The sequence below is a fragment of the Salvelinus alpinus genome, chromosome 25 (assembly GCF_045679555.1).
Source record: "Salvelinus alpinus chromosome 25, SLU_Salpinus.1, whole genome shotgun sequence".
Classification (NCBI taxonomy): domain Eukaryota; kingdom Metazoa; phylum Chordata; class Actinopteri; order Salmoniformes; family Salmonidae; genus Salvelinus; species Salvelinus alpinus.
In genome coordinates, this window is record NC_092110.1 from 41,265,383 (window position 1) to 41,286,855 (window position 21,473).

The following is a 21,473-nucleotide window of genomic DNA, read 5'->3' on the forward strand; positions in this document are numbered from 1 at the left end:
AACACTATGAAATAACACATATGCAATCATGTAGTAACCAAAAAGGTGTTAAACAAATAAAAATGTATTTTATATTTGAGATTCTTCAAATAGCCACCCTTTGCCTTGATGACAGGTTTGCACACTCTTGGCATTCTCTCAACCAACTTCACCTGGAATGCTTTTCCAACAATCTTAAAGGAGTTCCCACATATGCTAAGCATATGTTGGCTGCTTTTCCTTCACTCTGCGGTCTGACTCATCCCAAACCATCTCAATTTGGTTGAGGTCGGGGGATTGTGGAGACCAGGTCATCTGATGCAGCACTCCATCACTCTCCTTCTTGGTAAAATAGCCCTTACACAGCCTGGAGGTGTGTTGGGTCATTGTCCTGTTGAAAAACAAATGATAGTCCCACTAAGCCCAAACCAGATGGGATGGCGTATCGCTGCAGAATGCTGCCTTGAATTCTAAATAAATCACAGACAGTGTCACCAGCAAAGCACCCCCACAAAATAACACCTCCTCCATGCTTCACGGTGGGAAATACACATGCAGAGATCATCCGTTCACCAACACTGCGTCTCACAAAGACACAGCGGGTGGAACCAAAAATCTCCAATTTGGACTGAAGACCAAAAGACAAATTTCCCCCGGTCTAATGTTCATTGCTCGTGTTTCTTGGCTCAAGCAAGTCTCTTCTTATTATTGGTGTCTCCTCTGAACAGTTGATGTTGAGATGTGTCTTTTACTTTAACTCTGTGAAGCATTTATTTATCCAGGCTGTATCACATCGCGCCGTGATTGGGAGTCCCATAGGGCGGCGCACATTTGGCCCAGCGTCGTCCGGGTTTGGCCAGGGTTGGCCGTCATTGTAAATAAGAATTTGTTATGAACTGACTTGCCAAGTTAAATAAAGGTTAAATAAATAAAAATGTAAAAATATTTGGGCTGCAATTTCTGAGGCTGGTAACTCTAATGAACTTATCCTCTGCAGCAGAGGTAACTCTGGGTCTTCCTTTCCTTTGGCGGTCCTCATGAGAGCCAGTTTCAAAGCGCTTCGTGTTTTTGCGACTGCACTTGAAGAAACTTTCAAAGTTCTTGAAATGTTCCGTATTGACTGATCTTCATGTCTTAAAGTAATAATGGACTGTGGTTTCTCTTTGCTTATTTGAGCTGTTCTTGCCATAATATGGACTTGGTATTTTACCAAATAGGGCTATCTTCTGTATACCACCCCTACCGTGTCACAACACAACTGATTGGCTAAAACGCATTAAGGAAAGAAATTCCACAAATTAACTTTTAAGAACGCACACCTGTTAATTGAAATGCATTCCAGGTGACTACCTCATGAAGCTGGTTGAGAGAATGCCAAGAGTGTGCAAATCTGTCATCAAGATAAAGGGTGGCTACTTTGAAGAATCTCAAATATACCACCAGCAGCATACCACCCTGCATACCACTGCTGGCTTGCTTCTGAAGCTAAGCAGGGTCGGTCCTGGTCAGTCCCTGGATGGGAGACCAGATGCTGCTGGAAGTGGTGTTGGAGGGCCAGTAGGAGGCACTCTTTCCTCTGGTCTGAAAAATATCCCAATGCCCCAGGGCAGTGATTGGGGACACTGCCCTGTGTAGGGTGCCGTCTTTCGGATGGGACGTTAAACGGGTGTCCTGACTCTCTGAGGTCATTAAAAGATCCCATGGCACTTATCGTAAGAGTAGGGGTGTTAACCCCGGTGTCCTGGCTAAATTCCCAATCTGGCCCTCAAACCATCATGGTCACCTAATAATCCCCAGTTTATAATTGGCTCATTCATCCCCCTCCTCTCCCCTGTAACTATTCCCCAGGTCGTTGCTGCAAATGAGAACGTGTTCTCAGTCAACTTACCTGGTAAAATAACGGTAAAATAAATAAATAAATAAAAATATAAAATGTTTTGATTTGTTTAACACATTTTTTGGTTACTACATGATTCCATATGTGTTATTTCATAGTTTTGATGTCTTCACTTTTATTCTACATTGTAGAAAATAGTAAAAATAAAGAAAACCCTTGAATCAGTAGGTGTTCTAAAACTTTTGACTGGTACTGTCTGTCCCCCCTTTCACCTGCTGTCACTGTCACTTTCTCTACCTCCTCCTCTCTCTCTCACACCTTCTCAGTCGCCTCTACCCGTCAAATCAAAGTTTACAATATTCAGCGGTTCTTAACTGTACAATGAAATGCTGACTGGCCAGTATAAAGTTAAGTGATTCCTTAACAGTGTAAAGTAGAACAGCAAATCAAATCAAGTTTATTTTATATAGCCCTTCGTACATCAGCTAATATCTCGAAGTGCTGTACAGAAACCCAGCCTAAAACCCCAAACAGCAAGCAATGCAGGTGTAGAAGCACGAATTCAATAGACAAGAAGCTCAAGGATGGGTCAAAAAGACAAGCCAATAAAAAAGAAGTGAAAGAACACAAGTAGAAGAGTGTTATGGCAGCTTCCTCTTTAGTGTCTGGATACAGTGTGGGAGGTTTGATTGACAGCAGGGGCGTGTGGTGCGCTGTAGAAATGTCACGTATTCTGTTCCTGTGCTGTAGGTGACATGTGTCTTATGTCCAGTGACACTCAGCAAACCTACCTTATGAATGGACCTTCAATAGCTTCTGTTTTACCCACAAATCACTTCTGCACAGCCAATGTTATGAACATTAGCCCATAGCCAAATTCTGTTTTCCCAACAGGGACTATTGGGAGAAGGGGCTAAGGTCTATTGGGAGAAGAGGCTAGAGACTATTGGGAGAAGGGGCTAGGGACTATTGGGAGAAGGGGCTAGGGACTATTGGGAGAAGGGGCTAGGGACTATTGGGAGAAGGGGCTAGGGACTATTGGGAGAAGAGCCTAGGGACTATTGGGAGAAGGGGCTAGGGACTATTGGGAGAAGGGGTTAGAGACTATTGGGAGAAGGGGCTAGGGACTATTGGGAGAAGGGGCTAGGGACTATTGGGAGAAGGGGTTAGAGACTATTGGGAGAAGGGGCTAGGGACTATTGGGAGAAGGGGTTAGAGACTATTGGGAGAAGGGGCTAGGGACTATTGGGAGAAGGGGCTAGGGACTATTGGGAGAAGGGGTTAGAGACTATTGGGAGAAGGGGCTAGGGACTATTGGGAGAAGGGGCTAGGGACTATTGGGAGAAGGGGCTAGGGACTATTGGGAGAAGGGGCTAGAGACTATTGGGAGAAGGGGCTAGGGACTATTGGGAGAAGGGGCTAGGAGCTAGTGGGAGAAGGGGCTAGGAGCTAGTGGGAGAAGGGGCTAGGGACTAGTGGGAGAAGGGGCTAGGGACTAGTGGGAGAAGGGGCTAGAGCAGGGGTATCCACCTCAGACCCTACGAGGTCCGGAGCCTGCTGGTTTTCTATTCTAATAATGAATAGCACCCACCTGGTGTCCCAGGTCTAAATCAATCCCTGATTAGAGGGGAAGGAGAAAAAAAGCAGTGGAACTTGGCTTCCAGGTCAAGATTTGAATTTAAGGGGTCTTGTTGTTGTTTTTTACGAGGCCCCGGTCAGGTTGTGTTGAGTCCTTTACTCTACAGCACCCCCTAGTGACCTGCTGGAGATCTGCGAGTTGAGCCAGGAGAAGATGAGCTCTGTATTTGCCGACACTAACGTGTACATGCTTCACATGATGTACCAGGCCATGGGAGTCTGTCTGTACATGCAGGACTGGGACGGAGCCATGAGCTACGGAGAGAAGATCATACAACCGTACAGGTAACACATGCAAATACAACATAACAGTGGAGGCTACTGAGGGGAGGATGGCACATCATAATGACTGGAATGGAATGGAATCAAACACACGAAAACCATGTGTGTCTGATGCCACTCCATTGACTCCATTCCAGACATTATTATGAGCCGTCCTCCCCTCAAGCAGCCTCCTCTGCCACATACCTTTTCTTACTAGTACTGACTTTTCTGATAGCAACTTTTATTGAGGAATATTTTTACTTTTAATATGACTGTGATATGAGGTTGTCATAGATACCTTAGAGATTCTCCGGTACTTTTCAGCCACTAGTTATGAAAGTAGCGCTCACGAGACAAAACTGGTCCCCGAAAATAGCTTACCACGTCACATATGAGCAGATATGTACACCACGTCATTGCGTCCACTGGTCAGCCTATTCTCTGATTGGTTCATCTCTCCTGTGTATCCACTACCCAGCCTATTCTCTGATTGGTTCATCTCTCCTGTGTGTCCAGTGTCCACTACCCAGCCTATTCTCTGATTGGTTCATCTCTCCTGTGTGTCCAGTGTCCACTACCCAGCCTATTCTCTGATTGGTTCATCTCTCCTGTGTGTCCAGTGTCCACTACCCGGCCTATTCTCTGATTGGTTCATCTCTCCTGTGTATCCACTACCCAGCCTATTCTCTGATTGGTTCATCTCTCCTGTGTGTCCAGTGTCCACTACCCAGCCTGTTCTCTGATTGGTTAATCTCTCCTGTGTATCCACTACCCAGCCTATTCTCTGATTGGTTCATCTCTCCTGTGTGTCCAGTGTCCACTACCCAGCCTGTTCTCTGATTGGTTCATCTCTCCTGTGTGTCCAGTGTCCACTACCCGGCCTATTCTCTGATTGGTTCATCTCTCCTGTGTATCCACTACCCAGCCTATTCTCTGATTGGTTCATCTCTCCTGTGTGTCCAGTGTCCACTACCCAGCCTGTTCTCTGATTGGTTCATCTCTCCTGTGTATCCACTACCCAGCCTATTCTCTGATTGGTTCATCTCTCCTGTGTGTCCAGTGTCCACTACCCAGCCTATTCTCTGATTGGTTCATCTCTCCTGTGTGTCCAGTGTCCACTACCCAGCCTATTCTCTGATTGGTTCATCTCTCCTGTGTGTCCAGTGTCCACTACCCAGCCTATTCTCTGATTGGTTCATCTCTCCTGTGTGTCCAGTGTCCACTACCCAGCCTATTCTCTGATTGGTTCATCTCTCCTGTGTGTCCAGTGTCCACTACCCAGCCTATTCTCTGAACGTGTCCTCCATGTACCTGAAACTGGGCCGTCTCTACCTGGGACTGGAGAGGAAGACCCAGGGAGTCAAGGCATTAAAGAAGGTAACAAATCATCATACGCCAGGGGGCCATTCAGGAAGTACACTGAAATTCCAGGGGGGCATTCAGGAAGTACACTGAAACGCCAGGGGGCCATTCAGGAAGTACACTGAAATTCCAATGCTTTTCAATGAGGAAAATGTGGAATTGGAATTAGTTTTATTTTCTGAATTGACTGACATTGAAATGGATTTGACCTCAACCCTGTCACACACAAACACACACCATATTCAGTTATTCTTGGTTCAGTCTGGGCCTTGTTCAATTGAATCAGGTGTGAGTGCAGAGCTGGACTACAAGCCTGCAAACCCTGTAGCTCCCTGGCAGTTAAAGATCCCCTGGTCTATGGTTTCCCACTTACACTGGCTATGTCGTAAAAATGAATGAAAACAAAAATGTGCTGTTTGGTCTTAATGTAAGGTTAGTGTGGTTTAGGGTTTAAAATCTGATTTTAAGAAGAGTAATTGTAGATATAGGCAGGGTTTATGACTTTGCAATTTGGCCAGATGGTGACGACCAACAAAAGTTGATGGGTAACGTGTCATATCCTGTTTCCTGTGCAGGCGATCGCCATTATGGAAGTGGCTCATGGGAAGGATCACCACTATGTAACAGAGATCAAACGAGAGGTGGAGGAGCTGAAGTAAGGAGGAGGAAAAGTGAAGAAGAGGAAGGAGTGAAGAAGAGGATTAGAGGAAAAGGGAGTAATGTGAAGGAGGGGTGAGGACCATGAAGGACTTCTCCAAACCCTGGGTCAAAACATCATAATTAAACAAAATAGCTGTATGGAGCTGAGCATGCATCCTATACCTCTCTCTTTACGTGTCTCCTTCTCCCTCTATCTCCCCCTCCAACTCTCCATCTATCTCCCCCTCCAACTCTCCATCTATCTCTCCCTCTATCTCTCCCTCCAACTATCTCTCCCTCCAACTCTCTCCCTCCAACTCTCCATCTAGCTCTCCCTCTCCCTCCATCTATCTCTCCCTCCAACTCTCTCTCCCTCGTTCCGTCTTTGTTGATGAACTTAAAGTCAAATCAGGTTTCTCGTTTCACACAGGCCGGCAGTTTCTCTCCTTAACCAGTCAGTGAAAAGAGACAACGGCCCTGGTGTTTCTGCTCCATCGGTTGTTTCTGCTAAACTGTCTGCTTCTACGGTAACGGTCAAATCATGTCCTGTGAGGTCTGAGACAGTACATGATGAGGGTCTTACTGGGTAGCACTATTGCTGTAAATGGCAATGATACTTGTAGTTTTTTTGGTTTGTTTCTGGCGCCTGGACTCGTATCTGCCGTAACTTTGAAGAGAAGAGAGAATTCATTAAATTCACAAATCATGTTTGAATTAACGGATCAAGTGTTTCTCTCGTAGCAAATTGAGAGAAGAGAAAAAAAACATTTTTTGAGTCCGAACTTAAATCATTTCTTTGTCCTACAGCACAGGCCTTGTTGAGGAAATGTCCTTTTTGCCTGTTTTAGAAAATGAGAAGTGTTGCGTGTTTTCTCTCACTCATAAACAGGATGCTGTCTTTGTACCGGTCTGAAGGGAAGTCATTGGAACTCCGGAGAAACTGTCTTGTGGATCCCGCAGTGATTCTCATTCTCTGAACAGTGTCCACTAACTCTATTCCTGGAGAGCTAGCAGGCTTTTGTTCTAGCCCAGCACTAAACACCTGATTTTAAACGGATAATGGCCCAGACGTGGCTAAATTGAATTAGCTGAATCAGGGCTCGTATTCCGAAATTGTTTTAAAGCTGCATTTGGGCAAAAGAGCTGAATCTGATTGGTCAAAAGACAAATTAGTGAGAAGAAGAAGAAAAAAGATGAGAATTGTGCTGCTTGTGTAAACGCAGCCTTTCGAGTAAAAAGATCTAGGATCAGTTTTGCCTTTTTAAATCATTTTGAATAAGAGGGGGTGTGGCCGGATCCTAGATCAGCTTGGGAATACAAGCCCAGGGCTGCGTTCAGTTCGCTTGAACGTTGCTATGTTACCGGAACGGTTTGTACTGAACGACACGTTTTTTTCCCAAAACATTCTTGTATGTTCTTGAACAGACTTGAGTTGCGTTTGCTCAGTTCTGTGGGCGTGCCGGGGTGTGGCTTGAAGCAAGGAGTGACATATATTTAAAATGACAGTGGTGTATTTTGAACCCACAATTCAACCTGTTTTTCAACTGGCCATTCAGTACAGTACCGTTTCCATTCAATTGAACGTTTTATTCCGTTTTTATGTACTGAACGCAGCCCTGGTGTGTCCTACCCATGGAGGAAGGACCAACTGTAGCATTGCTAACAATAGTTAGCATCCTCGTCTACTCCAAGGGCTCCCTCCCAACCACAGAACTAGTCCTCTGGGTATAAACATCAGTTCAATGTCTTTTGATTTAAAGTAGTAATTGAGTTTACCTAACTTGAAATCAACAAAAGTGTGAACTGTGTTGGAATAAGGTTGGGGGGGGGGAAATGCTCCAGAATTCCTTTATTGTTGTTGACTTTTTGCAAATCCAATCTGTTTTCCACGTCGTTGATTTAGCATCATCACATTGAATGTTTTTGTTAAAACAATGTTGATTTCTTTTTTTGATGACTAGTTTGTGCCCAGTGGGATAACCGTAACCCCCAACCATTATGGAAATATACCTGACCATAGAAGAGCGGTTAGGGACAATGTGATGCTTCCCCCTCAGGCCTCCACTGTGGTGTCCGGTAAATGTTGTTTCAATGTTAGTTTGTGTGTTGGACATCAGGACACAACATTTCTCTATCAGCGGGGGACTTCCCAAATAAATAACCTGAGAATGTTGTCAATGTTTATTCACTGGGGTGTATGGGTTGACAAACTTTACATGTGAAATAACTCATTTTATTCCGTTTGTTCATCTTATGATGATACTCAGATGAACCAAAAGGTAGGCAGGAGCTTACTGGGGGAAATGGAAGAACTGGTTGAGTTCCCACCCAACTACACTGAACAAAAATAACATGCAACATACAACAATTTCAAAGATTTTCCTGAGGTACAGTTCATATATAAGGAAATCAGTCAATTGAAATAAATAAATTAGGCTCTAATCTATGGATTTCCCATGACTGGGAATACAGATATGCAGCTGTTGGTCACAGATACCTTAGGGGGAAAAAGGTAGTGCCGTGTGTCAGAAAACCGGTCAGTATCTGGTGTGACCACCATTTGCCTAATGCAGCGTGACACATTTCCTTCACATAGAGTTGATCAGGCTGTTGATTGTGGCCTGTGGAACGTTGTCCCATTCCTCTTCAATGGCTGTGCAAAGTTTCTGGATATTGGTGGGAACTGGAACACGCCGCCGTACACGTAGATCCAGAGCATCCCAAACATGCTCAATGGGTGACTTGTCTGGTGAGTATGCAGGTCATGGAAGAACTGGGACATTTTCAGTTTCCAGAAATTGTGTAGCGATCATTACAACATGGGGCTGTGCACTATCATGCTGAAACATTAGGTGATGGATCTCGTCACAGTATCTCTGCATTCAAATTGCCATCAAAATTGTGTTTATTGTCTGTAGATTATGCCTGCCCAATCAGTGGAGGCTCCTCAGAGGAGGAAGGGGAGGACCTTCCTCCTCAGTGAATTTATCCTCCTCATTGAAAAATAGTGAACAAGTTATTTTTAGATTAAACAAAAAATGGATTCACGTCACCAAATAATTGATTAAACACTGTTTTGCAATGAAGGTCTACAGCACTGTAGGGTAGCACCATGGTGTAGCCAGAGGACAGATAGTTTCCGTCCTCCTCTGAGTACATTGACTTAAATTCAAAACTTAGGAGGCTCATGGTTCTCACCATTCCATAGACTTACACAGTAATTATGATAACTTCCGGAGGACATCCTCCAGAGCTCTTGCAACATGAACTGACATGTTGTCCACCCAATCAAAGGATCAGAGAATGAATCTAGTACTGAAAGCATAAGCTACAGCTAGCTAGCACTGCAGTGTATAAAATGTGGTGAGTAGTTTACTCAAAGAGAAAGACAATTGTTGAACAGTTTTGAAAAAGTTCAAAAATAAAGGAGAGGAGAAAGAGGGAGAGCTAGCTATATTTAGTATTTTTTCCCCACTTTCACTTAGCTAGCGAATGCAGCTAGCTAGTTTAGCCTACTCAAACACATGGCTCAAGCAGAGAATGATGCTATATTAGCTAGCTGGCTATGAATATTCAAACACTGGAACTCTTCCAAGAAAACATTTCTTAAATGGAAGCAAACGGAACGAAACTGGGATAAACATAACAGCCCCAGACCATTATTCATCCTGCACCAAACTTTATAGTTGGCACTATGCATTTGGGCAGGTAGCGTTCTCCTGGCATCCACCAAACCCAGATTCATCCGTCACCAGATGGTGAAGCGTGATTCATCACTGCAGAGAATGCGTTTCCACTCCTCCAGAGTCCAACGGCGGCTAGCTTTACACCACTCCAACCAACGTTTGGCATTGCGCATGGTGATCTTAGACTTGTGCGCAGCTGCTCGGCCATGGAAACCACAATTCATGAAGCTCCCGACGAACAGTTCTTGTGCTGACATTGCTTCCAGATGCAGTTTGGAACCCGGTACTGAGTGTTGCAACCGAGGACAGATGGTTTTTACGAGCTACACACTTCAGCACTCGGTGGCCCGCTCTGTGAGCTTGTGTGGCCTACCACTTTGCGGCTGAACCGTTGTTGCTCCTAGACATCTTCCCATCACATTAACAGTTCTTACAGTTGACCGGGGCAGCTCTAGCAGGGCAGAAATTTGACGAACTGACTTGTTGGAAAGGTGGCATCCTATGACGGTGCCACGATGAAAGTCACTGAGCTCTTCAGTAAGGCCATTCTACTGACAATGTTTGTCTATGGAGATTGCATGGAAGATTGCAGGAAGTGTAAATTCTGAGGCTGGTCGATTTTCAACCAAGATCCCATTGAAATCACAGCGAGATATGGATGAGGTTGCACTTCCTACAGCTTCCACTAGATGTCAACAGTCTGTAGAACCTTGTCTGATGCCTCTACTGTGAAGGGGGGCCGAATGAGAGGGGAATTAGTCAAGTCTGCCACGACCTGACCATTCTTTGACCATGCGCATTCACATGAGAGGGAGCTCTGTTCCATCACTCATCTGAGGTCAATGTAATTCTCCGGTTGGAACGTTATTCAAGATTTATGTTAAAAACATTCTAAAGATCGATTCAATACATCGTTTGACATGTTTCTACGGACTGTTACGGAACATTTGGACATTTCGTCAGGTTTTAGTGAACGCACTTCCCTGACGTTAGATTTGTTTACCAAACATGCTACAAAAATAGCCATTTGGACATAAATGATGGACATTACCGGAAAAAAACGAACATTTCTTGTGGGAGTCCTGGGAGTGCATTCTGACGAAGATCAGCAAAGGTAAGTGAATATTTCTAATGCTTTTTATGATTTTTGTTGACTGCACAATTTGGGCGGGTAACTGTATGGCTTGCTTTTGTGGCTGAACGCTGTTTTCAGATTATTGAATATTGTGTTTTGCCATAAAGCTTTTTGAAATCTGACACAGCGGTTGCATTAAAACCTTTCTGGACTACCCATCCCGGATCCGGGATCATTCTCATCAGAAACGCTGACTAGCCTAGCCTAGCCTAGCCTAGCGCCACAGGGATATAATATAATATAATTTCATGAAATCACAAGTCCAATACAGCATATGAAAGATAAACATCTTGTGAATCCAGCCAACATGTCCGATTTTTTTTATGTTTTACAGCGAAAACACAACATATATTTATGTAAAAAAATAAATAATATCTTTTAGATAATTTCTGAAACAGAGTCCAATAAATGATTCCTCTTGTAACAGCTAACCATGTGTATGTGACCAATACAATGTGATTTTAATAGTACTCTACAGTTCATTTAAACAGCAGCCATGTCGATATTCCTCTCTGTATGTGTGAGAGGAGTGTGACGTAGACTCCAGAAGGTAGCCTTTCTTGCTACTCCTGTGACCAGTTCCCAAAGGAGGAACCTTACATTCTTACTGATCGTGTCCTGCTATAGTTAGTGTATATGGACTCCATCCCTGTTGACAGCAGACTTTTGGGGTCTATGTCACACTCCTTCGCTTCAATCAAAGCCGACACATTCCTCTCTGTGAGACACCACCATAACAACCATTGCCTGATTAGCAACACCCCCCATAACAGAACATATAGAATAAAGACCCACAGGTTATCCTGTCCTATGAAACATCAGAATAAAGACCCACACTTTATCCTGTCCTATGAAACATCACAATAAAGACCCACACTTTATCCTATGAAACATGTTCAGTTGCTGCCCTCTGAAACCTAATGTGTTGAAGCTCTGCTCTGATGCTACACATGGTGTATATCTTTCTTTTTAGTCCATTACCCTATTGAGGGGATACATGCACAATGTGATCAAATGCTCTACTTTCATGGTTTTTTACATGTTCTATATTTTTCACCATGTCAACAGGCACTTTATAAATGTACAACCTTTTGAGTTATGTCTATTTTCTGAAGATGCATATAACTTATAGTATACTATATTTGTGGGTATTCTTACTTTATCTGATCACAGGGCAACAGAACATAAGTAGTTGCCTATACAATGTTTTACAGACATCTACCATCATTTAAAAGTTACTTAATGGTGTTCAACAGCTCGATAAATTACCTTGAAATGACCCAGCGTCACAAATTATTGGCTTCTATTGATTGTGCAGCATACATAGCCTTTGATGTAATACAGCTGGACACGTTGGTAAACTACCGTTAGCTAGCCATGCTGCCTCATGCTAGCTGTGTTAAACCCAGCTGTAGTTTAATTTCATTGCTGGTAGCTAGCATGTTTGATACATCAGTAGGCATTGTTTTGGTGATTGATTGCATGGGTAGTCATGGATACAGCCCACTACTGATTACACAACTAACGACGTGTGCCATCACCATGTCTTAATTACTCCAAATGCATCTTCTCATTATGTAGTACATACCTTTCCACGTCTGTTGGAAACTGGACAAGGGATTTTACGCCCTTCCTCTGGACAGTATTGCAGCACATAGCCTCATCTTTGTAATAAACGCAGTCGTTATCAGTATCTTTGACAACAAACACATGAGATTCCAGCTCAACAATTTCATAATCAAGCGGGAAATTAGCTTTGCATAATCATTCGAAAGATATATATATTGCTTCTCCCCCTAAACAAAATAACGAGAACGTTTTACAGTAAACAAGGTATTTATTGATGAAATATGTTTCTTATCGTGAAAAAAGTTGATTAACAGAAGTAGTGGGGAAACTTGCAAAGAAATCGATTTGTAGCTATTTAAACCAAGTACGTTTTTTTTTGGTGAGTTGTGAATTAGCCAGCCGGCTAGATATCTACTTGGGACAAGCTAGCTAGCTACCGTGAAAAACAGGATGAAAACCATTTGTGCCCTACTGAATGACGTTCATTAGGAAAACACCCACTATCTAGTGCACTCGTCCTAAATAAAGTAATATCCATAAACAATTAGGTAAGTCTACCAAATGGTGTGCACTCTGTTACAGATTTTAGTTTTGGAAACAGAGAGCAAATGTTCAATTGATGAGAAAATGAGCTGAATGTCGGCCAAAATACATCTCGTTCAATTTTTTAACACTACTGACCACTGGGCTTCCTCTCAATACCAAATATGCCAACCGGATGCTTCACATTTATACATGCCAGTGAATTATCTGTGGTACAATGGTAGAACAATCTAGGTGATGAGTTCATCTCTCAAATCAACATCTAGCAAGATTGAGTCGGTTTACCTTGATTCACAGAACAGTAGCTAGGTTTCCATCCAATTGGAGACAGATTTTCATGTGAATATTCTAAAATCACAAAACTATATGCTCATTTTCCCATCAAATTGACTTGTTGCAGATAAAAGGCTGCGTGTGATGACGTAGTGACCTTTTGTAGTTAAATTTCCATGTACCGAATAAAAATACTTCAATAAATGTGTCACATTTTCAACTCAAATTATGGTTTCGAACAACTTTGACGGACAGGCTAAGAATCTTTGTTCATTTAGAGAACTTGGTGGTCAGAAAGGCTAAACTATGGCTATTTTATATGTGTGTGTGTGTTTGTCAGTGGAGGCTGGTGGGAGGAGCCATAGGAGGACGGCCTCATTGTAATGGCTGGAATGGAATAAATGGAACGGTATCAAAAACACATCAAACATATGGAAACCACGTTTGACTCCGTTTCATTTATATAACCTCTTCTGGTGTGTGTTGTTGGTTGGTTTGCGAATGAGTAGAATCCAATATTGCATAATTATTCAATCATGTCTGTGATTCACACTCCCGCACAACAGGTGGCGTAAGTCTACATTTGTAGACAGGCCTAGTCTGTCGAAGGAGAAAATGCGGAAATTGACATTGCGTTTGTGTTGGATTTTTTGGGGGAAGCGATGTCAAGGCATAAATAACACTACTCGTCAAACAATTAACAAATAACTCCACAAAAAAAAATATTTATGATTTCGCTTTAGCTACCAAAACAAGGCTTCAGGTAAGAATCCCCCCTCAGTCGAAGGGGTCTGTTGTAAGGCAAATGGCCAGGCATGGCCTAGCTAGCTAGCGGTAGCTAATGATACTCAACTCTTAGCTAGCTAGTAAACAATGTCACAACATACTTTTTGTAGCTCACAAGTAAGTACAACATGTAAATATGTAGCTAGGTAACTAGCTAAATCAAATATGATGTAGTTAATAGTTAATAGCGAAAGCTATTGGCTAAAACCTAACCCATTCATACTGACGCTAACTACCTTTAGCGCCTATTGACGATAGTATCTTCTCAGTAATCACGTTTCCATTCTCTGTTTTTATGTAAAGTCGTACTGTATAAAAAAAAAAAAAAAAAATCATTAACGCTACAGCTGTGATGGAAACTGGACGTTTCGGTACAATTGTATAAATGGCAACAGATAATTTGTTCGTTCGACGTGGTGGGATATTTTTGTGTCAGTAAAATGTAATTATGCGAGAAATGGCGGTGGAAACTATCATATCAAAGTGAACTTGGCTAACGTGATGACGTGTGGTCCTACCACTATGGATCGGCAGACCATGCAGTTGATTAAACTACAGATTAAATCAATTATGATGAATTTTACAGGGTGGTGAAAGTGCACGGTGATGAGCTTGATGCTCCTTTCCAATAAACGTCAAGGGTCTTATTCTGGTGACATGGTGATTGGTGGTTGACTGCCTTTTGACAAATAAAAATATTCCTGCTCTTATCCATAATAAACTCATGTAGACTAAAAAAAGATATACTGTTGGCTGCCACTGTGTTAAAACCGATATACTAAGTGTATATTTTGCATTTGTGAAATTATTTTGATGAGATATGAAAGTTGTGTTTCTAAAACAGTACCGCAATTGGGAATTTATTCAAGTTTAGATGGAGTTTTTGGCTGCCAGTGCCATTTCGCCTCTAAAGAGAACATGTAAGGTCATTGGACTATGAAGGTGTCCGCATACAGGTTCAGTTTGTTCCAAGCAGAACTCGGCTAAGAGAAGCGACCGTCTGCTCGCATACTCTCTAATGACCTTCGCTTGGAAAAACTTTTAAAAAGCGGCAATATTACGGTTTGTCCCTGTTGAGCCACCGTAGCAACAGCATAGCCAGAAACACTTCCTCAAAATAGTATGAATTAATCAATGATAAATCAAGGAATCTGTCATTCATTTTGACGGTTTTGCCGAAGAGGTGTTAGTCGCGCAATTTTACATCTACCTAAGATGTTTGGTGCAGTATTTCTCAAGTGGAAAAACATTGCATGAACTCTCCTTGAATGACAACCAACACTTCATTTTCCCACTCCTACTAGGAGTAGTACTGTTGACCAATCACTGACAAAGGGGTGTAGACTTCAGCTACTGAACTTTGACCTGCCTCAACAACAACAACAAAAATAATTGTGGGTACGAACTGCCGAAGACCAAAACATCACCAAATGTTGTAGTAATATATGTACCAATTGTTTCGCCTGGGAAACATACATCTTAAAGAGTAAAGTTAGGCTCCTTTAGTCCATTACTGGGCTAGGTAAAACCCAAATAGCTCATGTTAGCCAGCTACATCTACCTCACAATTTTAGACTTTATTTAGTAGCTTAGCCAGCCTAAGTTTCCGTAGCAATAATTGAATACATCGGAAAATAAGGGATTTTTTGTTTTTAAGCAAGGGACGTGTGATTGCGGTCTAGTTTAAAGTTTTATTGGTCGTATGTATAGGATACACATGGTATACACCATCCAACGCTTGCTTGCTTACTTGTAGGTTTCTTCTGGACAATGTAACAAAGAAATAATACAAGATAAGAATACGACCATAAAGTAAATAGCTCAGTAGAATAGAATACAATTTTTAGCATCAGTATAATACAGGAAGGCACAATTTATAGTACACTATTTACACATGTTATGGGGATGGGGGGGCAACTAGCTAGCTAGCAAGCCATCAAATGACATAACAGTCCTGCATTTCATACAGCCTTTTTTTGTTTTATTTTACAGGTTGTCTGCATCACAGGAGAGATGGCATCAGTGAAAGACTGCAGTCAAACACTCCGGCTCAATGTCATCACCAAAGATAAAGAAGAGGAAGTGAAGATTTGGGAATGTGACGATTACCCAGGTAACAGAGCAGGGTTTATCATGGGAATAGGATGATTACCCAGGTAACAGAGCAGGGTTTATCATGGGAATGTGACGATTACCCAGGTAGGAGAGCAGGGTTTATCATGGGAATGTGACGATTACCCAGGTAGGAGAGCAGGTTTTATCATGGGAATGTGACGATTACCCAGGTAGGAGAGCAGGTTTTATCATGGGAATAGGACGATTACCCAGGTAGGAGAGCAGGTTTTATCATGGGAATAGGATGATTACCCAGGTAACAGAGCAGGTTTTATCATGGGAATAGGATGATTACCCAGGTAACAGAGCAGGTTTTATCATGGGAATAGGACGATTACCCAAGTAGAAGAGCAGGTTTTATCATGGGAATAGGACGATTACCCAGGTAGGAGAGCAGGATTTATCATGGGAATAGGACGATTACCCAGGTAGGAGAGCAGGTTTTATCATGGGAATAGGATGATTACCCAGGTAGGAGAGCAGGTTTTATCATGGGAATAGGATGATTACCTAGGTAACAGAGCAGGGTTTATCATGGGAATAGGACGATTACCCAGGTAGGAGAGCAGGTTTTATCATGGGAATAGGACGATTACCCAGGTAGGAGAGCAGGTTTTATCATGGGAATAGGATGATTACCTAGGTAACAGAGCAGGGTTTATCATGGGAATAGGATGATTACCTAGGTAACAGAGCAGGTTTTATCATGGGAATAGGATGATTACCCAGGTAGGAGAGCAGGTTTTATCATGGGAATAGGATGATTACCCAGGTAGGAGAGCAGGTTTTATCATGGGAATAGGATGATTACCTAGGTAACAGAGCAGGGTTTATCATGGGAATAGGATGATTACCCAGGTAGGAGAGCAGGTTTTATCATGGGAATAGGATGATTACCCAGGTAACAGAGCAGGTTTTATCATGGGAATAGGACGATTACCCAGGTAGGAGAGCAGGTTTTATCATGGGAATAGGACGATTACCCAGGTAGGAGAGCAGGTTTTATCATGGGAATAGGACGATTACCCAGGTAGGAGAGCAGGTTTTATCATGGGAATAGGACGATTACCCAGGTAGGAGAGCAGGTTTTATCATGGGAATTGGAAGATTACCCAGGTAGGAGAGCAGGTTTTATCATGGGAATAGGACGATTACCCAGGTAGGAGAGCAGGTTTTATCATGGGAATAGGATGATTACCCAGGTAGGAGAGCAGGTTTTATCATGGGAATAGGATGATTACCCAGGTAGGAGAGCAGGTTTTATCATGGGAATAGGATGATTACCCAGGTAGGAGAGCAGGTTTTATCGTGGGAATAGGACGATTACCCAGGTAGGAGAGCAGGTTTTATCATGGGAATAGGATGATTACCCAGGTAGGAGAGCAGGTTTTATCATGGGAATAGGATGATTACCCAGGTAGGAGAGCAGGTTTTATCATGGGAATAGGATGATTACCCAGGTAGGAGAGCAGGTTTTCTAGTCCGTGGGGAACAGCGTCTGCTGGTTTGCATACTTACCTTTTAGCCAGACAGATTGATTACGTTATTATTTTTAAGACACTATCCCATTTTTCATTTGCTGTTGTGGCTTGAACACGGCAGATTAAAAGACATACTTGGGTTATTTAGTTGTTTGCCTGCCACTTTGTTACATGGTTTTAGTAATACATTTTAAAAAATTATCCCCTGCAAGTTGACTAGTTTCAATACTATAGTTTTGATGGTATGTTTATTGCAGCCTTTGACATGGTCTTCTGTTCTCATTCACACAGAAGAGAGTCCAGAGACGGCAGACAGCAGTCAAACACTGGGGCTGAATGTCACCGTTAACAAAGAGGAGAAGGAAGACATTGGTGAATCTGTTGATCATGGTAAAAGCAGGTTTTAAGTAGTATTTTTAGGCCTGTCAGAGTATTAAAAAAAAAAAAAAAATTAGTTGATTAATCTCCGTTTAAAGGCGCTCACCAGTGGTAGTAGAACTCGTACACATTGTAAAGAGAATACGTAATTTCAGAACGTGACCTACCGCTTGCATGTCCATTATCAGACTGGGAATACGTTCGTGATCTCCTCCTATCTGCAAGTCTAGTCAATGACATTACACCTTATTGACATCTAACTTTCACCAACCAGTTATAATACATAACCATTAAATAAACAGTTCTGCAGTGGCAAGTGGAAACATAATTAACCCCGTTACATATGACTAAGTGGCTTTGGATAAAAGCGTCTGCTAAATGTTCTTATTTTTAATTTAACCTTTATTTAACTAGGCAAAGTCAGTTAAAGAACAAATTCTTATTTACAATGACGGCCTACCCCGGCCAAACCCCGGACAACGCTGGGGCCAATTGTGCGCTGCCCGATCATGGCCGGTTGTGATACAGCCCGGAATCGAACCAGGGTCTGTAGTGACGCAAATGGCATGTATCATATACTGTGTCATTGTCCTTAAAAAAGAAGAAAAAGGAAATGTAGCATTATAGTTCCAAGCAGAGAAACCTACCATGGATCTCCAGACACTTAAAGCAGAGAAACCTACCACGGATCTCCAGACACTTAAAGCAGAGAAACCTACCACGGATCTCCAGAAACTTAAAGCAGAGAAAACTACCAGGCATCTCCAGACACTTAAAGCAGAGAAACCTACCACGGATCTCCAGACATTTAAAGCAGAGAAACCTACCACGGATCCCCAGACACTTAAAGCAGAGAAAACTACCAGGCATCTCCAGACACTTAAAGCAGAGAAACCTACCACGGATCTCCAGACACTTAAAGCAGAGAAATCTAGGTAGCTCCACCATGGATCTCCATATGGGGTGGCAGGTAGTCTAGTGGTTAGAGCGTTGGGCCAGTAACCGAAAGGTTGCTGGATCGAATCCCCGAGCTGGCAGGGTACACATCTGTCATTCTGCCTCGTTCTAACCCAGTTAACTGTTCCCAGGTAGGTCGTCATTGTAAATAAGAATTTGTTCTTAACTGACTTGCCGAGTTAAATTAAGGTTAAATAAATAAAATAAATCAGATTAACCTAGGTAGAATAAAATAAAAAGGTAGCCCCACCATGGATCTCCATACACTTAAAGCAGAGAAACCTACCATTTTAAAGCAGAGTTGTCTATATCCATTTTCAGTACTGCTTAATTGTGCACGTATTTTATTATAATTTGATGCAATGATTGTGTTACACCGGCTCATCTGTTGTTCTGCTGTCATTCACACAGGAAAGACCCCTATCTCCTCTGACCATGTTGAGACATTGCCTGCTTCAGTCAAGCAACATCGGAAAGTGAGCAAAGCGAAGAGGTCTCACCACTGTCCCCAATGTAAGAAGAGTTTCCCGTTCCTTTCATATCTTGAAAGACACCTGCGAAAACATTCCGGAGAGAAGCCTTATTCCTGTAATGACTGTGGGATGAGTTTCTCCCAACTGAGTGGCTTGAACGTGCACCATCGAACACACACTGGAGAGAAGCCTCACCGCTGTCCTCACTGTGAGGAGAGTTTCCCATTCCCATCATATCTTGAAAGACACCTGCGAAAACATTCCGGAGAGAAGCCTTATTCCTGCGCTGACTGTGGGATGAGTTTCTCCCAACTGAGTGGCTTGAACGTGCACCATCGAACGCACACTGGAGAGAAGCCTCACCACTGTCCTCACTGTGAGAAGAGTTTCCCATTCCCATCATATCTTGAAATACACTTGCGGAAACATTCTGGAGAGAAACCGTACTCCTGCTCTGACTGTGGGAAATGCTTCACAACATCAAGTCATCTAACCTCTCATCGGAGAACTCACACAGGGGAGAAGCCTTACTCCTGCTCTGACTGTGGGAAGAGTTTCCCATTCCCATCATATCTTGAAAGACACCTGCGAAAACATTCTGGAGAGAAGCCTTACTGCTGCTCTGAATGTGGGAAATGCTTCACCACGTCAAGTAATCTAACGCTACATCAGAATGCACACAGGGGAGAAGCCTTGGAGACAATTTGAGTTCAAAAGAATTGACCCAAAAGAAAAAGAACGGAAATTTAAAAAATAATTGAAGTAATGCATGGTGAAACTGAAATGTAAAAAAATAAAATAATAATTATTATGTAAACAAAAAATAGTGAATAAAAAATACTGAATTGAAAAAAAAGTAGCATTCAAACACCATTGAAAAATGATTTTCAAAGCATTCAGTTGATCCAATCTTTAAAGTTGATTTGGTCAAATAACTTGTTTTCGCTCTTGGCTTTTGTCCTTGCAATGACAATTTTATTCCACCTTCAAGTCATCTTTTCTCTCCTCCAAGTTTTGGTACTCTTGACATGGAGGCGGGGTTAGAGGGGATGGGCGTGTCCAATGAGCCACATCCTTGGAGTGGCAGCATTCCTCAACAATACACATTGTTATTGTAACCCTGGACAAGAACACCTGATTCAACTTGTCAACTAACCATCAAGTCCTCAATTTTTATTTTAACCTTTATTTAACTAGGCAAGTCAGTTAAGAACAAATTCTTATTTTCAATGACGGCCTAGGAACAGTGGGTTAACTGCCTTGTTCAGGAGCAAAACGACAGATTTTTACCTTGTCAGCTCGGGGATTTGATCTTGCAACCTTCCGGTTACTAGTCCAACACTCTAACCACTAGGCTACCTTGCCTCAATGAGCTGAATGAGGTGTAGGGCTCGAACAACAATGTGTAGTGTTTGAGGACCAGGGTTGGGAAACACTGTCCTAACCAATAGGTTACTTGCACAATGTCATAAAACAACTTCCTGGTAATAAAGGTAATGGAAATCTGCTTCCTGGCAAACGACTTTGTTTTTAGCTGTGGTTACCTGTATTAGCTTGCAATTTCTCTAAAGTCCTTCTCCTATTTGTATCGTATATATACAATGCATTCGGAAAGTATTCAGACCCCTTGACTTTTTCCACAATTTGTTACGTTACAGCCTTATTCTAAAATTGATTAAATTGTTTTTTACCCTCATCAATCTACACACAATACCCCATAATGACATCACAATACCCCATAATGACATCACAATACCCCATAATGACATCACAATACCCCATAATGACAAAGCGAAAACAGATTTTTAGATACACTCCCGACCTGTGTTTCTTGCGTGTGGTCAGATTTCTACACAGCAGATTTCTCATCCAACTGGAGCTCAGGTCTGCTTGATGTACATCCCTACACCTCCCCTTTTGTTTGTTTCTGTGTCTATTAAGGAGAACATATTCCTTCCAATGTCCACCACAGAGCTGGGAATAGTGTCTGATAGCTAAGGCCAAGGATGGGAATGGAATAAAATGGTTGAATGGAAACCTGGTTATAGATACAGAAAGGGGACTAGGAAGAAAGAACATTAGGACAAAGATCTTTTCTCAGAAGATGGAACACTAGGGCAAAGATCTTTTCCCAGAAGATGGAACACTAGGACAAAGATCTTTTCTCAGAAGATGGAACACTAGGACAAAGATATTTTCTCAGAAGATGGAACACTAGGACAAAGATCTTTTCTCAGAAGATGGAACACTGGGGCAAAGATCTTTTCCCAGAAGATGGAACACTAGGACAAAGATCTTTTCTCAGAAGATGGAACACTAGGACAAAGATCTTTTCTCAGAAGATGGAACACTAGGACA

At 42.4% G+C, this 21,473-nt stretch overlaps 2 protein-coding genes across 5 annotated transcripts in view; both read left to right on the forward strand.

The window, feature by feature from the left end:
* The window catches only part of smyd2a (SET and MYND domain containing 2a), a 31,945-nt gene extending 24,053 nt beyond the window's left edge, over nt 1-7,892 (forward strand). The window contains exons 10-12 of one of the 2 annotated variants that reach the window (XM_071366797.1): nt 3,565-3,739; nt 4,987-5,095; nt 5,656-7,892. In XM_071366797.1, coding sequence (XP_071222898.1) covers nt 3,565-3,739; nt 4,987-5,095; nt 5,656-5,739 — 368 coding nt within the window. In that variant the 3' untranslated portion in view covers nt 5,740-7,892. Of the gene's footprint in view, nt 1-3,564; nt 3,740-4,234; nt 4,380-4,986; nt 5,096-5,655 lie in introns of those variants that run through there. The other variant, XM_071366798.1, reaches the window with a different exon arrangement.
* A 5,590-nt stretch (nt 7,893-13,482) lies between these two features.
* On the forward strand, nt 13,483-20,622 carry LOC139553971 (zinc finger protein 25-like). Of its 3 annotated transcripts, none has more exons than XM_071366799.1 (4): nt 13,483-13,688; nt 15,704-15,824; nt 17,599-17,697; nt 19,054-20,622. In XM_071366799.1, the coding sequence occupies exons 2-4, from the start codon at nt 15,725-15,727 to the stop codon at nt 19,821-19,823; spliced, it is 969 nt and encodes a 322-aa protein (XP_071222900.1). In that variant the 5' UTR covers nt 13,483-13,688; nt 15,704-15,724; the 3' UTR covers nt 19,824-20,622. The 3 variants fall into 3 exon arrangements, with proteins under 3 accessions (XP_071222900.1, XP_071222901.1, XP_071222902.1); XM_071366800.1 differs by lacking the exon at nt 13,483-13,688 and adding an exon at nt 14,989-15,105; XM_071366801.1 differs by lacking the exon at nt 13,483-13,688 and adding an exon at nt 15,096-15,233.
* Nucleotides 20,623-21,473: the final 851 nt, after the last annotated feature.